At 43.3% G+C, this 16,724-nt stretch overlaps 1 protein-coding gene across 1 annotated transcript in view; it reads left to right on the forward strand.

The window, feature by feature from the left end:
• The window catches only part of LOC306850505 (protein shisa-9-like), a gene marked incomplete at both ends in the record, with an annotated part of 73,868 nt that overhangs the window by 31,351 nt on the left and 25,793 nt on the right, over window positions 1-16,724 (forward strand). The window contains one exon of the mRNA XM_079386165.1: window positions 2,123-2,238. Within this exon, the coding sequence (XP_079242291.1) occupies window positions 2,123-2,238 (116 nt within the window). The remainder of the gene's footprint in view (window positions 1-2,122; window positions 2,239-16,724) is intronic.

Below are 16,724 nucleotides of genomic sequence, written 5' to 3' on the forward strand. Positions count from 1 at the left end.
CCTGTGTGGCCTGTACTGGCTTTGAGGAGACAGTAGAAATGATTCACAGGGCAGCACATCAGTCGAGCATACAGCAGAGAGCTGGCCGGAGCCGAGTGTCTCGTTCTCCTGGTCGTTATCATGAAAGAGACAGACCCATCTCGTATGCCTTAGCCCAGCGATCCTGGCAACTGTTGCTTTAGAAATGTCCCATGATTCCATCCTGCCCTGAATCTCAGCCTGTGGAATAGAGAATGTTGAGACAATGATGTCACAAGGGAAATAACAGAACCTTGAAGAGCAGCCGAGCAGAATTATTTTGAATTGCACTGGAATCAGGTCACACTTTCACTTCCTGTGCACCTACACAATTTTAATGCAACCACCGAAGCACTTGCCAGTAGGAGACATTATAGCTGCCTTGAGAGTTCACATATGGCTCAGTACTGGACAATCTGTGAAAGTTACGGTCACTGAAGCTCCCAGTGAGGGCTTTGGATGGATTCTGAAGGGGAGAACAGGAATTAATGAACAAAGGAAGGGACAGAGCCAAGGACGGTTGGGGCAGTTATTGAAACATTTTTTAAAAGCATAGTGTAGACAGAATGACATAAAAATAAATAATTAAATTTAAATACAGAATAATTACTAAGAATATATGTGCATAGAAAATGAGTGCAAAGAAGTAGATTCAGTAAATAACTCCATATATAAACTCCATATATAAATAAACAAACAAACAAACCAGTGTATGGTGTTTGGTGACACTCAGTTGCATCCATCTTTAAAGTTCTTGTACTATAGGAATGATTCCCGTTTAACAATGGAATATCAATCTAATGTAATCTAGTTTTAAACCGGCTCTTCATTAAGCCCCGCCTTAAAATGCCGCGGACCAATCGTGCTTTAGCAACTATTGCCATTCGCCAATTTACTGGAAACGCATTAAACCAGGAAATCCACTTATACATTTTGAAATGCAGCATGATGTGTCCTACGATGAGAATAAATGCCACAGATTTCGCCAACCTGATCTCATGACAAAAACGTATCTGTGGGAACTTTTTCGCAAGATCCAAAATATGTACCAATAAGTACGTATCACTGCAGTTTCCAACATAAATGAATACTAGAGGGAGTAAAACAGCGAGCACTTTTAATCGTTTTTGTACACAGTTGATTACACATGATTGTGGCATGTACACATGATTACAACTCCATATGTTTCGCAAGCTGTAACAAGCTTGCTCGGTAGATCAGCAGGCATGGAGTTGGACTTAGGATGCAGAATCCTTTGGTATGAATTCTGTGAAAAACATGACTCACGATTTAAGAGCTGAAAGATGAGAAGTTGAAAAACACACTAAAACGGCATGCTTGCGATTGTTTTGCAGATGGTACGGTATTTTAAAAGGTAACAGAGCATCAGAGTTATAGCGCCACTCAACGTACATTTCAATTCAGAACTGCGGTGACACGTACAAAACCAGCATCACATAAAACGTACAATATGTACGTTCATCTGTTCCGTGGGAAAAAAACAAACACTCTTTTAGCGCTCATTTCACATTGAATATGTCACAAAACAAACATGGCACTACGTATTTTGTGTCTTGTAAAAAAGTTCTCACAGGTACGTTATCATTATGAGATCAGACTCGGTGTCGCACATAAACCGGTTGTTAGGTTTGTGGGGTTTAACTTTCGGCATCTTCGCTTGTCTACTGCAGCAGTGATCTTCATGGACTCAGTGGAATGTATAGCAGCATGGCACTGTGCTCGCCATGACGTCCTGTCTATTACCTGTCTATGCCCTTATTCGCAATTGCCCCTTTGGAAGGAGCTTGATTAACAGGTAATCTGACCAATCATAAGGCAGCATCCACCATTAAGTCCGACAAACAAATCGGACAATAGAGTAGATTAACTTAAATGGATTTATACTTGAAAAATGGAGTGTATTGACGTCTTTCTATGGTTGAAATGTTTATTTTGTGTTTTAAGTAAATATGAAAAGATGATCGGGTCATGTGCCACTTGAACTGAGGCACTACAGTGATGTTTTTTTTTTGTTTTTTTTTTTTGCGAAGGGTCAGTTGAACAAATAGGGAAACTGATGGTGTTCAATCCCGTCTCTTTTTAGGGCCCTGACGGAACTGCTGAAACAGCCAGGCGAGCCCGGGGGTGTGGACAGAGGAGGAGGCCACCACCCTATCGGATCCAATGGCATATCTGGCAGGTCAATGCGCACCAACAATGGTGAGTCAGAGCTCCAGAGCCTCTGCTGAGCTGAATCTCAGGGGCTCACAGATATAATGGACGTCAAATAAAATATAATGAATGTCAAACATTCAGTGTTGAGGTAAAAAGGAGCCTTGACAGGTTGCTTGCATTTGTATTTCCATTGCCACTATTCAGATGTGAGTCCTGGAGATTTTGACACATGTGAAGTATTGATCCTATAATTATTAAATATGTGTGTTACAAATACTTTCTAAAGCACAGTTTAATTTGCAGTCACAACTTTAACTGTAGTTGATTTTGATATCGTGGCACTTTCAAAACATTGCTGTTTGTTTGACTAGCCTTGCATTTTATCACTGGCTCAACTAATGGTGCCATTTTCGGGGAGGGACTATCTGGTTGACTGACCAATTAAAACCCCTAACGAATGATGTTGTTGCTTGCTAAAGCTAAGCATTTTTTTTTGTAATTGAAATAAAGCTGAAGTCAAGTCAAGTCAAGTCAGCTTTATTGTCAATTCTTCCACATGTACAGCACATACATACAGAGAATTGAAATTGCGTTACTCTCAGACCCTTGGTGCATACAGTTAACATTAAACACGTTCAGATACAGATAAATACAGTTTAAACATATGTACATACAACTATACAAATATACAAATGAGGATATTGTAGAAAAAAATAAGAATTAGATCGATAAAGTGGCATAAGGCGCATGGCAGATAGAGTGCAAAACCAGTTAAATAAAAACAACACTGTGTAGATATATTTGTAGTGCAAAAGAACTTATCAGTCTGAGGACATTGTAGAAAATAAAAAACGAGAGATAGATAAAGTGCATAAGGCACATGGCAGAATAGATGGAGTGCAAACCAGTTGAATGTACAAAAACAAAACTGTGCAGATTTGTTTTGTTTTGTTTTGTTATGAGTGTAGTGCAAGAAGAGCTTATCAGTCTGTTAAAGTGACAAGTCGAAGTGACTGTTCGGATGGATTTTTGTCAGACTATCCGAAGAGGTAATTTGCAGTCAATGTTGGATGGGTAGTGATCAGCCAATGCTGCACAAGTGACAGGTGCCGGTCACAGTTTGTTGGTCGGTGGGGGGGGTGTCACAGAGTCAGAGTTCCTAGTGTGTTGCTGTGTTAAATGGGGGTGAAAGAGGGGAGGGGGGGCAAGGACGGGAGGGAGTTCAGCTTCCTGACAGCCTGATGTATGAAGCTGTCCTTCAGTCTGCTGGTCCTCGCCTGGAGACTCCGCAGTCTCCTCCCTGATGGCAGCAGACTGAAGAAGCTGTGTGTCGGGTGGGTGGGATCACCTGCAATGCGGAGGGCTCTGCGGGTGAGACGGGTGTTGTAAATGTCCTGGAGGGAGGGGAGAGAGACACCAACGATCTTCTCAGCTGCTCTCACTATGCGTTGAAGTGACTTGCGGCAGGATGCGTTGCAAGCGCCATACCACACAGTGATGCAGCTGGTTAGGATGCTCTCGATGGTGCCTCTGTAGAAGGTGCACATGATGGGGGCCGGGGCTCTGGCTCTTCTGAGTTTGCGGAGGAAGTAGAGACGCTGCTGTGCTTTCTTGGCCAGTGCTACAGTGTTGTTAGTCCAGGAGAGGTCCTCAGTGATGTGCACACCCAGGAACTTGGTGCTGCTCACTCTCTCCACAGTCGCACCGTTGATGGTCAGAGGGGCATGCTGAGTGTGTACTCTCCTGAAGTCAACAACAATCTCCTTCGTCTTCTTCACATTCAGAGAGAGATTGTTGTCACTGCACCACCCGGCCAGGCGGCTCACCTCGCTCCTGTAGTTTGTCTCATCTCTGTTGCTGATGAGACCCACCACAGTCGTGTCATCCGCAAACTTAATGAAAATGTTGGAGTTGTGTGATGGTGTGCAGTCGTGGGTCAGCAGAGTGAAGAGGAGGGGGCTCAGCACACATCCTTGGGGGGCCCCAGTGTTCAGTGTGATGGTGCTGGATGTGTTACTGCCGACCCGTACTGCTTGAGGTCTCCCGGTCAGGAAGTCCAACAGCCAGTTGCACAGAGAGGTATTGAGCCCCAGCTGGGCCAGTTTGTGTGTGAGCTGTTGAGGGATGATTGTGTTGAATGCTGAACTGAAATCTATGAACAGCATCCTGACATTAAAAATTAAATATAAATGTTAGATGTCTTGGCATTCAATTTGAAGGACTAAAATTACTTTTAAAAAGCCCTAATTAAATAAATATAACAATTAAACCCAAATAGAAATATACAAATGACAAAATGATAAAATATTTAAATAAAAACAAAAACAAAAATGTAAGCTGATTCAATAAATACTTTTATTGAATACATAATTGTTTTTTTTTTTTTTCCAGCACAAATATCAAGATACAATTACTTGAGAGGCACAGTGACATAATTTATTTTTTTAAAGTATTACAATTAAGTGATTTTACACTTAAAACCAGGAAAAAAAATGTCTGTCGATAGTGTAAGAAACCCTACCTTTATTTTTATTTATTTAGTTTTTTGTTTTGTTTTTTACCCCATTGACAAAATTATTTTCCTCGTTGTATTTAAGCATAAAGTCATTTAATTTTGATAAATTTTGCGGACAACAAGACTTTTACTTTTAAGCTTAAAGACCTGTTCACATCAAGCACGATAACTATAAATATAACGATAAAGATATAGTTCTAAAAATCGTTCTCAGTATTAAAGAATAGCAGCATCCACACCACAACTATAACGATAAAGGCACAGAGAAACGATATCGTTATCGATAAAAAACGATTTTTTTCCAGCTGATGAACGATAAAAACACTGACAGCCAATCAGAACCCATCCTGCTATAATATGCTCGAGAATTTAAAGCATTTATTTAATTTATCATGCTTGGAGTGAACGGGCCTGAAGTTTTAGTAATTTGATTCTGTGCTTTTGTCATTTTTAATAGTTTTTAAAATCCTTTTTCTATATACTTTAAAATGTCCTATTAGTTATTGTTGTCCTGAGGAAAAAAAAAAATTGGGTAACACTTTAGAATACTGTTCTATCATTAATGAATAGCTACACAAGAACACATGAGTAGCACTCCAGTAACTACTAGTAACTAACAAGAAACTGATTAATGAATTAATAAGTGATAGTGCTTACTTGAATGTGGTAGTTCTCCATTAGCTAATCAGTAACTATTATTTTTTCATACCTCCCTAAGAACTACTAAGAACCACTGTATACAGGTTCATAATTAATATGAATAATACATAATGTATAATTAATTCTAAAGTAAAGGTCATGGTAACCACTAGTAATGACTCAAGTATTACCAAATTCTTCAGAAGGAATGACTAATTATTTGGATCAGTTTTCTAAAGTGAATAACATGACAACTCCCTAGTAATGACTGAAATCATTGTCAGCTTTTGAGAGTTTTGTAAAGTATTGTATAGTAATTATTCAGGTGTTACTACATCCTTCTAAAGGAATTACTCATTTTTTGGATCAGTATTCTAAAGTGAAGATTGTGATAACTCCCTAGTAATTACTGAAGACATTGTAAACTTTTGAGGTTTTTGTATAGTTTTGGTTAGTAATTCATTTAGCTTAAATCATTACTAGTGGATTACTGTGATCTTCACTTTAGAATACTGATCCAAATAATTAGTAGTTTCTTCAGAAGGATGTAGTAACACTTGAGTCATTACCATACATATATTCAAATCTTACAATGACATCATTCAATATTAGGGAGTTATGATGCTTTTCACTTTAGAATACTGATCCAAGTAATTAGTAGTTCCTTTAGAAGGATTTGGGAATACTTGAGTCATTACTAGTGGGATCTTCATTTTAGAATTAATTTACATAATTATGAACCTGTATACAGTAGTTCTTGTTAATTCTCCAGGATGTATATAAAAATAGTAGTTATTGATTAGCTAATAGTAAGCTACCAGTTTCAAATGAGCACTAGTACTTACTAAATCATTAATTAGAGTTTCTTGTTAGGTAATAGTAGTTACTGCAATGTTAATAGTGCATTAGTCACTTGTTCTTGTGTAGTTGTTCATTAACGAAGGAACAGTATTCTAAAGTGTTACCAAAAATTGCAGTCTAAAATACCACTGCCCTTAACCCTCTGCCATGCAGCTCATTCTGAAATGTGCTACGGGCACGGATTGTACCTCAAATGGATGAGGAGAGGTGTACTTTTATGCAATCAGACTTTCACCTTGGAGAAAAAGGGTGAAAAAATCATAAAGATGGAGAGAACGGTCTGTAATAGAACCTAAAGTGCTTATCTCCCCCAGAACACGCTGATAATAAAATAGAAACACCTTTTAATCATGGCAATGACTTTTATTTTCATAATCCTGTTTGGTGCCACTAAAGTTGCAGCAATTACACTTGAAAGCTTTAAGATGACTTTGGTTTGCTTGAAAAACTGCAAAATTTATGTTTTTTTTTTAAATTATTATTTATTTAGCTATGTCATCATTCAGTACATCAACATTCTCTTTGCAGTCGAAACTAAAGTTCTTGTACAATCATGACCCATTAAATGTTCTGCAAATACACATCGGCTGACAACATTTTTGATAAAATCTTAGCAAACACAATGAGGCTTAAAGGCCATCACCTTTTGACCCTGTAAGTGTAATGAACTGGAATGAGGGAGTAATTAAATCTGCGGATATGAGCGGTTCTACTGCTGCTCCCTCTCAGCCTTGGAAGAGGAAGTGGCTTAACGAAGAAACTGGGCTAATTAAGGCATAATTAAGAAACTTCAGCCAAGACCTGCTGATCAGGAACACACTGTCCTTCTGTCTGAGAATTAGGGACCCATTTATCTCTCCATCTCACGCACGCACTTCGTCACAGGTGTGAGTTTTCCTTGGGAGTGTGAGAATTTCCACTGTGCCAGTGTTTCTGCTCATACTTCTTTTATCTTCTTCCTCTTCTAAATCCACCTCTTCAATAAGAGTTTAATTAAGTGCTCATTAAAACAGCTTGAACACACTAAGGGTCGCAAGGGTCTAAGAAAGAGCCATCTGCATATACACACACACACACACAAACACAGCTGAAGAGTCGTGACAGGTAGACACACGTCAACACAGGTGGTCAGGAAGGATGGATAGATGGATGAATTTGAAAGGAGGAAGATAGAAATGAGGTGACGAAGGTGAAGTATGATGATGAACTTCATGAGAAGAGGGGTGTGTAGAAAAAATATATGTAAATAATTAGAATAATAATTTACAAAAAGCACAAACATTCATTTGATTCATTGATGGAATAAGTTTGTTGACATAAATGCATGATAAAGTCTTATTTCAGTTCATTAGCTTAACATAGCTGTTTCATTCAAATAAAACTAGAAATGTTTTTTTAGAAATATATAATTTATGTATTCGTAAAACAAATAATATAAAATGAAAGTGGATAAAATGAATAATATAAATATAAAATAATATCAAATGAAAGTGCAAAGTGGTCTGCAGTCTTTGTTGAAGGAGTGAAAGGAGGAGTGCACCTGGAAAAGTTTGAGAAGCACTTTGCACAGGGAAGAAAATGAGATTTCAGGAATCAAGAAACCCAGGTGAGGAAACCTGGCAGAGAAAAATAGAGGGAAAATGAGACAGAGATTGAATGAATAAATAGTAAGAGAGAGATGGGATGGGGAAAAAAAGACCTAAGGGGAAGAATAAAGAAAGAGCGAATGAGACAAGAGGAAAGATGAATGAGTGTGGGAGAGGAATGGCGTGGGTGTGATAGGCCGTCGAATGAAAGGAGAATTAGAGTGATGTTTAGAGAGGAGAATGAGAACTGAATAAAAGAACTGTCTCTGCCTCTTCCATCATCCTTCCATCCCAGCTCAACAAATATTTGAAATCTTGGGGTCATGACCTTTCGCAGAAGCATATGCTTTAAATAAGCATCATTATGATTATCATATTTCCAATTATAATTGCTTTAGTCATGCTTTCAACAGCCAGGATCACAATTTAATCATAGCTAAGGTGAGTGTAAACACAAAGCAATAAACTCAGGCGTGTAGCTCAATCCACATTGTTTGTGCTGTGGACATTAACAATATCATGCAGCTTATTGTCATTATCACCCACAAACACCCTGGCATAATGGTGGCAAAACAACACAACAAAACAACTTTACCCTCTTAAAAATAAAGGTTTTCAAAAGAATACAAGTTATTAATTAACAGTGTTGGGGGTAATGCATTACAAGTACTTTTTTCAAGTAACTAGTAAAGAAACGCATTACTTTGTAATTTAGAAGGAAATATCTGAGTTACTTTTTCAAATAAGTAACGCCAGTTACTTTGTTTTCCCATGTATTGATTGACAGCTGTCATGTTTCCATGTTGAGAGAAATTGGGAGTAATTGCAGAGGCATTGTGTGTGAACATGATGTTACTGTAGTTCTAGTCTAAATATGAACATGTATTTACTCATCTCACCTGCACAAAAACAGAATAAAACAGTCAAATGCAAATATTATTTATGTATTTAATCCCATTTTATGACCTTTTTGAACATGACCTTCGATGATCCAGTTCAACCATACTAAGCAAAAATGACACATTTGTGTTGAAATTTTAGTTACTGCTGAATAGTGTTGAACTTTCTTCTCCTGCGTCGTATTCTTAATGCAATTTGTTTGAGCTGCGCCCTCTACTGTACAGACGTGAATTTACATTTCCTTCAGCCTGACGTGTATTCATTTCACTTTTGATGTGAAAGGGCTTTTACATTTGTAAAAGAATACAATTTATATAATATAACAAACAAGCAAGCTCTGCCCAGATTTAAAAAGTAACGTAGCGCATTACTTCCCATAAAAAGTAACTAAGTAACGTAATTAGTTACTTTTTTAGGGAGCAATCCAATATTGTAGTGCATTACTTAGTAACTTTCCCCAACATTTTGGTTCTAAACTCTTTTGTCAGGCAACCTTAAAAATGTACTTCATGGTGGCACCGATAGCACTGTGAGCAACGCACGCCGACATAAAACACCATTGTGCTACGGGCGTCCCGAGTTCGAATCCAAACTCGAGGACCTTTCCTGACCCCCCCCCCCCCCCCCCCCCCCCCACTTTGCTTCCTGTCAGCTCTGATCTGTCCTATCATGAAAAGGGCAAAAATAAATCTTAAACTTTTCTTATGTACTTTATCTTATGTACTAAAATCGTATGTACTTTATACATATATGGTAACATACATGATTAATCAGTTTTATTAATTTTAATCAATCTGGCAATATTGTTATGCTGGCAAAATAATTTTATCAGGTAGAGCGGATCAGATAAAAGTGAACTTCTTAATGATTTTACAGTTTAATTCAAATCTTTATTTTTAATAACATAGCAAATTATATAAATATATACATCTCCAAACATTTTCCACCATTTTTCTTTCTAGTCAGCTGTGAAGACAAATACAAAACCACAGCAAATTGACTATTTTCAACTACACACTTCAACCATGTGTGTGATTGACAGCTTGCTTGTGACAGGTGGAGAGATGTTCATGCTCATCTTACAGTAAATCTTACAGTTCATCTTCGCTGTCTGGCCAAGCAGTCAAATGCCTCTGGAACCGCCTTCAGGCAAAAACACTACTGTTTCTTTCACCTGCTCTGGAGAGACACATTTCTTACGCAGACGATTTTACTGCTGATTAAGCATGTTTTTGCTGCATTTCTAAAGATGCAGATCTTACTGGTCTGGCTGAGTGCAAAATGCTTCATATGTGCAGCTAATGAGTGCAACAGCATGAGTTGTCACACTGTTTGCATTTGATGATGAGACATTGCGTTGTTCGTGTGCGTGTAAGAGAAAAAGACTCTGTGCCATATGTGCCAATCATGTTCTTGGCAGACAGAATGTGTGTGTCAGTGTGTGTGTGTTTGTGTGTGGAGGGTCAAGGCGGGTTGTATGACAGACCACCCATGAAAAACACATTAATCATCCATCACATCAAAATGTGTGTGTGTTGAGGATGATGTTAGTGTCCATATGTCTGTGAATATATTTTTATCAGTGTTGTTACTGTAATCGCAGTCTAGCACTGGTGGTATGAATAATGTTTCATAAATATTATTCATATCAATAAGACAAAAAGGATTAAAGGCTATTTAATGTTTTGAAGGTCATAAAACACTAAATTATGATTTCTGTTGCCAGCATGTCAAAAAAATTAATTAATTTAAAATAAATAAATATTATAAAGAAAGAAAGAAAGACAAAGGAAATAAAAATATTACAAAATTACAAAAATTACAAAAATATTAAAAATTCTTTTTACATTTAAAAATGTAAATTTGTGTTATTATATATTTAATAAAATACATCTGTGAAAGTCATAGTATAACAAAGACACACACACACACACACACACACACACATTGGCTAACTTTTTGTACATGAATGTGTACAAAGATGTAGTTATTGTACATGAATGTGTACAACCATTTTTCCATTTTTCATCAACTTTGCATCTTCAGAATCACTGAAATGCTTATTAATAAACTTTCTATAACTGATGCTTTGATTGAATTGTTTGCATAATTTTTCATGGGAGCACAGTGTCTTGCAGGTCAAGGTGGTTGAATAATTTTCATTGCAACTACACAGAGTCAAACAATTAATCAGCATTTATTGGTATTATAATAAATTAATATTATTATTATATATTATTATAAATGTAGCTTTTGAGGAATAGTTGCTGAAACTTTGCCATCATAGGAATTCATTATATTTTACAATATATTCAAATTAAAAACCATTGTTTTAAATTGTAATATGTTATAATATTACTGCTTTTACTATATATTTGACCAAATAAATGCAGTCTTATTAGCGTAAATCACTTCAATAAATGTCTTTAAAAAAACATTAAAAAAAATCTAAATTATTTCAGTCTTTAGGACACCAGGGTGTGTGTGTGTGTGTTTATATATATTAGGGCTGTAACGTTAACGCGTTAACGCATGCGATTAATCTAAACATTTTAATACATTAATATTTTTTTACGCAAATTAATTGTTTGATAAGGTTTGACTCCAACTTCTTGCCATCATCGCAGTGCGGAAGGTAATCATTGCCTGCTTCCCAATGTGCACGCTATCCATCCTAAATTCTATGTGATATTAGTAATATTCAGTACTATTTATGGCAGAGAGGGTGGATAGTATGCACATTGGGACGCAGGGATTGTGTGATCATGAGGCGCCGGGTTAGACAAAAGTGAAGCGAGCGCGGAGGGAGAGAGCAAGTGTGTCCGAGAAAGAGAGAGAGAGAGAGAGAGAGAGAGAGAGAGAGAGTTACTGTTTCTAAATGTTATTTTACCAAATAAAAAGAACAGCACTTTTAGAGTTCATCCCACTCATTGATGTGAGCATAAGTATTGGGACTGTTGAACATAAGGCAGATATAAAAGATTAAAAGCTATTATTTAGTTGCAGATCCCTTGCGCACAATCACAGCAGTGAGTCTGTGACCCATAGACCTCACCAGACTCTTGGTCTCATCCTTTGAAATGCTTTTCCCAGCCTTTAATGCGGCCAATTCCAATTATTGCTTGTTTTGGGGAGTTTCTGCCTTTACTCTCCTCTCCAGCTGGTGAAATTCATGTTCAATCCGATTTAAATCTGGAGATTGACTTGGGCAATATAAGACTTTCCATTTCTTTGCCCTTATAAATTCCTTGACTGAACTGGCAGGGTGTGTTGGGTCATTATCCTGATGCAATATGAAGCACTTCCCAATGAATCTGGTGGTATTTTCTTGAATATTGGTAGACAAGATGGTTTTGTACCCTTCCAAATTCATTCTGCTACTGTCATCATACATTAAGTCATCAGTAAAGTTGAGAGGGCCTGTTCCAGAGACAGCCATGCATGCCCATGCCATGACACCACCTCCACCATGCTTTACAGATGAGGCTGTATGCTTGGGATCATTGCAGTTCCCTATCAGTCGGTCACTCCGAGTCACGACGGTGACCGACGAATTGGGATCTCGCTTAGAGAGACCAATCCCCTACGAGAGTATCTAAACGAGCCAATGCACATTGGCATGCGATTATTGCATCCAGCTGCCGCTAATCACAGCGTGAGTATAAGTAGGCAGCGGGTGCAGCGCATATTCAGCTTTTCGCTTCGGAGCCGAGCGGTTACATTGTTCTGCTCCTGACCTCTGCTGACGAGTGAATTCAACGAGTTAAGCACGCTCTTTGGGAGACTCTCGTGCTGGCGGTACGGCGCTTCAGCGGCGGTGGTTCTTCCTGTGTCGAGTGGATTGCACACATCAGGCTGCACTACCCCCTGATTGTGTTGCAAGTGGCCATCTCCCCTGTGCGCTTCAGCACACTGAAAGAGTGATTTCTCTAAAAGAGCATTCACGGGTGCGTCTTTTTAAAGACGACGTTGCATCTGGCAAACTCGACGTTGCGTCTTTGTAAAGACGAGTTGGGTCTTGCTTCAGACAACGTGTCACCCGTGCGTTTCTGGATGCGGTCGTTACCTGGTGCCGGGTGATGGTCATGATCACTGCCTCACATGCCTGGGCAGTAAGCATGCTGAGGTGGCGTTCGTGGATGAGGCATCTTCTCATGGGAAGATGATCATCTTGGAGTTGCGGGCCAGGCTCCGATACCTCGACAAAGGGACGGAGCTCTGTTGCCCCTGCCTTGATTTGGCTCTCGTTCTGGCTGCAGACAGACGGGGACCATTTCAGGCGGTGGCATGGTGGCAAACCCTCCAGGGAACCAACCCTTGAGGGACCATCGCCCCTCTTGCGCTCCAAAACCAGTTGAGCTGTCAGTGGAGCGTGCTGGGCCCTCTACAAGGGGAGCACCAGCAGTTACCCTGGCGCTCCTCCCGATGACCAGACGTCGACTGCTGCATCGGAGGGTGAGCTGGAGATTTCTGGGCAAGAAGATTCGGCTGCTGCTGCTCCGGCAGTAGCAGTGCCTGAGTCGGATCTAGAAATCACGGCTATGCTTTCCCGGGCCACTGAGAGGGTAGGGCTCGAGTGGAGATCCCACCGTGTCCTGAGCCCTCGAGGTTGGACGACTGGTTTCTCGGGGTAGTTTGCGCTGGTTCTCAGCGCCCTGCCCCAGTGCCTCTCTCCCGGAGGTGCATGGGGAGCTTACCAGGTCGTGGACGGCACCTTTTACTGCCAGAAACCGCCCTGCTAGCTCCTCCCCCTCACCACCCTCGGTGGTGGCGCAGCTAGGGGGTATACGGGGGTCCCCCCGATGGAGCGGTCGGTTGCGATGCAGTTGTGTCCTAATACCGTCTCCACTCGGCGGGGCGAACCGTGCCTCCCCTTCCGGGCCTGTAGGTACTCGTCTGGTCTGTCCGGCGGTGCTTATATGGCCTGTGGGGAAGCTGCCTCCACCTTTCGCTACAGCGTTACTGCAGGGTCCTCAGGCTAAAAGCACTGAGGACATGCACGGGGGTGGTTACGATCCGGAAGCTCTGAGAGCTTGTACCTCGGGCCTCGCGCTACGAGCGACGAAGGTGACGCGGTCTCTGGGTCGTGCGATGTCCACACTTGTGGTCCAGGACGTTCACCCCTGGCTGTGTCTGGTCGACATGGGGACACCGACAAAGTATCGGTTCCTCAAGGGCCCTGTGTCCCAGACTGGCCTCTGCGGCGACGCAGTCGAGAACATGGCCCAGCAGTTCTCGGCTGCTCACGAGCAGGCTGAGGTGATCCAACACCTCCTGCCCCGGCGGGCAGCTGCTGCCTCAACCCGTCCGCCGGCTGCAGCGCCCCAGCCTGCTTGTCGCCGAGGGCGGCCCCTGCGTCCGTCCCTGCTCCCACACCGCATCCGCAGCAGCTTCCAGAGGCGGTGCCATTGAGCTGGGCGTAGGCAGGCCGACCCAGTGAGAGAGAGGACTGCTTTGGGAGGTGGCGGATGCGCCTCCCCCTCCCCCGGAGGAGGGCCGGGTGGAGATTCTTCTATTTCAAAAATCTTGACAAGAAGCGGTTGTCTCTGCCTCTGGGTCCTAAGAGGGTATGGAGAGTCACGGACGGACCAACTCCGGACCGCGCTCATCCTCCTCTTCGCCAGCTGGCAGCAGTGGGCGGTTCGAGAGCGTCATCAAAGGCCCTACTCACGCACCCTCTGCCAACCTCGGAACCAGGTAAGCGTGCACCGCACACCCAGACCCCTTGGTCCGCCACGGACCGTGTTCCTGTGTTCCACCTCGCTGCCCCACCGCGGGTACGTCGGTGGTCCCGCTGGTCCGCTTGTACGGTGTCTGGGTGCCTGCGTCTACCCAGCCCGTCTTGCTGGCTCCAGGGGACCATCTGACTCGGCTATGCGGTTCAGTTTCCTCCCAGTTCAGGGGCATCCACCTCACAGCAGTGAAGGCAGCTGATGCTCGTGTCTCATGTGGAGAGATCGCTGTCCTACTGGCGGAGGACGCGATGGAGCCGGTCCCTCCAGCCGATATGAAGACAGGGCTTGCAACCCTTACTTCATTGTGCCCAAGAAAGCGGTGGGTTACGACCAATCTTGGATCTGCGTGTCTGGAACTGGGCCCTTCACAGGCTTTCGTTCAAGACGCTCACGCAGAAACGCATCTTTGGGTGCATCCGTCCCCGAGATTGGTTTGCAGCGGTCGACCTGAAGGACGTGTACTTCCATGTGTCGATTCCTTCCGCGCCGCAGCCCATTCCTGCGGTTTGCGTCGAAGGACGGGCATATCAGTACAAGGTCCTGCCCTTCGGGCTGTCCCTGTTACCCCGTGTCTTCACGAAAGTTGCGGAGGCAGCCCTTGTTCCCATGAGAGAACAGAGCGTTCGCGTTTCAACTACCTCAACGACTGGCCCATACTGGCTCAGTCTCAGGACCAGTTGTGCGAACACAGGGATTTGGTGTCACACCTCAGCCAGTTGGGCCTTCAGGTCAACTGGGAAAAGAGCAAACTCTCCCCGACGCAGAGGTTCTCTTTTCTCTGTATGGAGTTGGATTCGGTCAGCCAGACAGCACGCCTCACGCAGGAACGTGCTCTGTCGGTGTTGAACTGCCTGAGTAGGTTTAAGAGCAGGTCAGCGGTCCCACTGAAACAATTTCAGAGGCTACTAGGGCATATGGCAGCTCCAGCGGCAGTCACGCCGCTGGGGCTGCTTCATATGAGACCGCTTCAACACTGGCTCCATGGCCGAGTCCTGAGGTGGGCGTGGCAGCGCGGCACTCACCGGGTCCAAGTTACACCGGCCTGCCGCCGAACCCTCACCCCATGGTCAGACCTCTCGTTTCTGCGGGCAGGAGTGCCCCTGGAACAGGTCTCCAGGCTTGCTGTGATTTCCACAGATGCCTCCACCACCGGCTGGGGCGCCACGTTCAACGGGCTTGCAGTGTCGGGGGTTTGGACGGGCCTCCTACTGCACTGGCACATCAATTGCCTAGAGTTGCTAGCAGTACGTCTGGCCTTGATCCGTCTCAGAAGGCGCTTACGAGGCAAGCACGTACTCGTCCGCACGGACAACACTGCGACCGTTGTGTACATCAACCGACAAGGTGGTCTGCGCTCCCGTCGCATGTCGCAACTCGCCCGCCACCTCCTCCTCTGGAGTCAGAAGCATCTGAGGTCGCTTCGTGCCATTCATATTCCGGGCTTGCTCAACCGGGCAGCCGACGAGCTGTCACGAGCTGCGCTCCCCGGAGAATGGAGACTCCATCCCCAGACGGTCCAGCTCAGCTGGCCGCGGGGCCTTCGCAAGTATGCGTCTCCCCCAGTGAGCCTTCTCGCAAAAACAGATACTATGCAAGATCAGGGGGGACGAGCAGCAGGTCCTGCTCGTGGCGCCGTACCGGCCCACTCGGACTTGGTTCTCAGAACTGATGCTCCTCGTGACAGCCCCTCCCTGACAGATTCCTCTGAGGAAGGATCTACTGACTCAGAGACGGGGCACCTTTGGCACCCGCGTCCAGACCTAAGAAGCTGGAAACTTCATGTCTGGTCCCTGGACGGGACGCGGAGGTTCTAGGTGACCTACCCCAAGGGGTAGTTGACACCATCACTTCGGCTGGAGCGCCGTCCACGAGACAGGCCTACGCCTTGAAATGGAACCTGTTCGTCGAGTGGTGTTCTTCTCACCGAGAAGACCCCCGAAAGTGCCCGATCAGAGTCGTGCTTTCCTTTTTGCAGCAGGGGTTGGAGCCAAGGCTGTCTCCCTCCACCCTTAAAGTCTATGTGGCTGCGATTGCTGCTAACCATGACCCCGTGGAAGGGAAGTCGGTGGGTAAGCATGACTTGGTCATCAGGTTCCTTAGGGGGGCAAGAAGGTTAAATCCTCCACGGCCCCCCTCTATACCCTCTTGGGACCTGTCTCTAGTGCTGAAAGCACTACAGCAGGCCCCATTTGAGCCTTTGCAGTCAGTTGAGCTGCAGTTTATTTCAATGAAGACTCTGCTCCTGCTTGCATTGGCCTCCATCAAGAGGGTAGGGGACCTGCACGCATTTTCGGT

This window comes from Barbus barbus (genome assembly GCF_936440315.1).
Source record: "Barbus barbus genome assembly, chromosome: 3".
In the NCBI taxonomy this organism is placed as follows: Eukaryota; Metazoa; Chordata; class Actinopteri; order Cypriniformes; family Cyprinidae; genus Barbus; species Barbus barbus.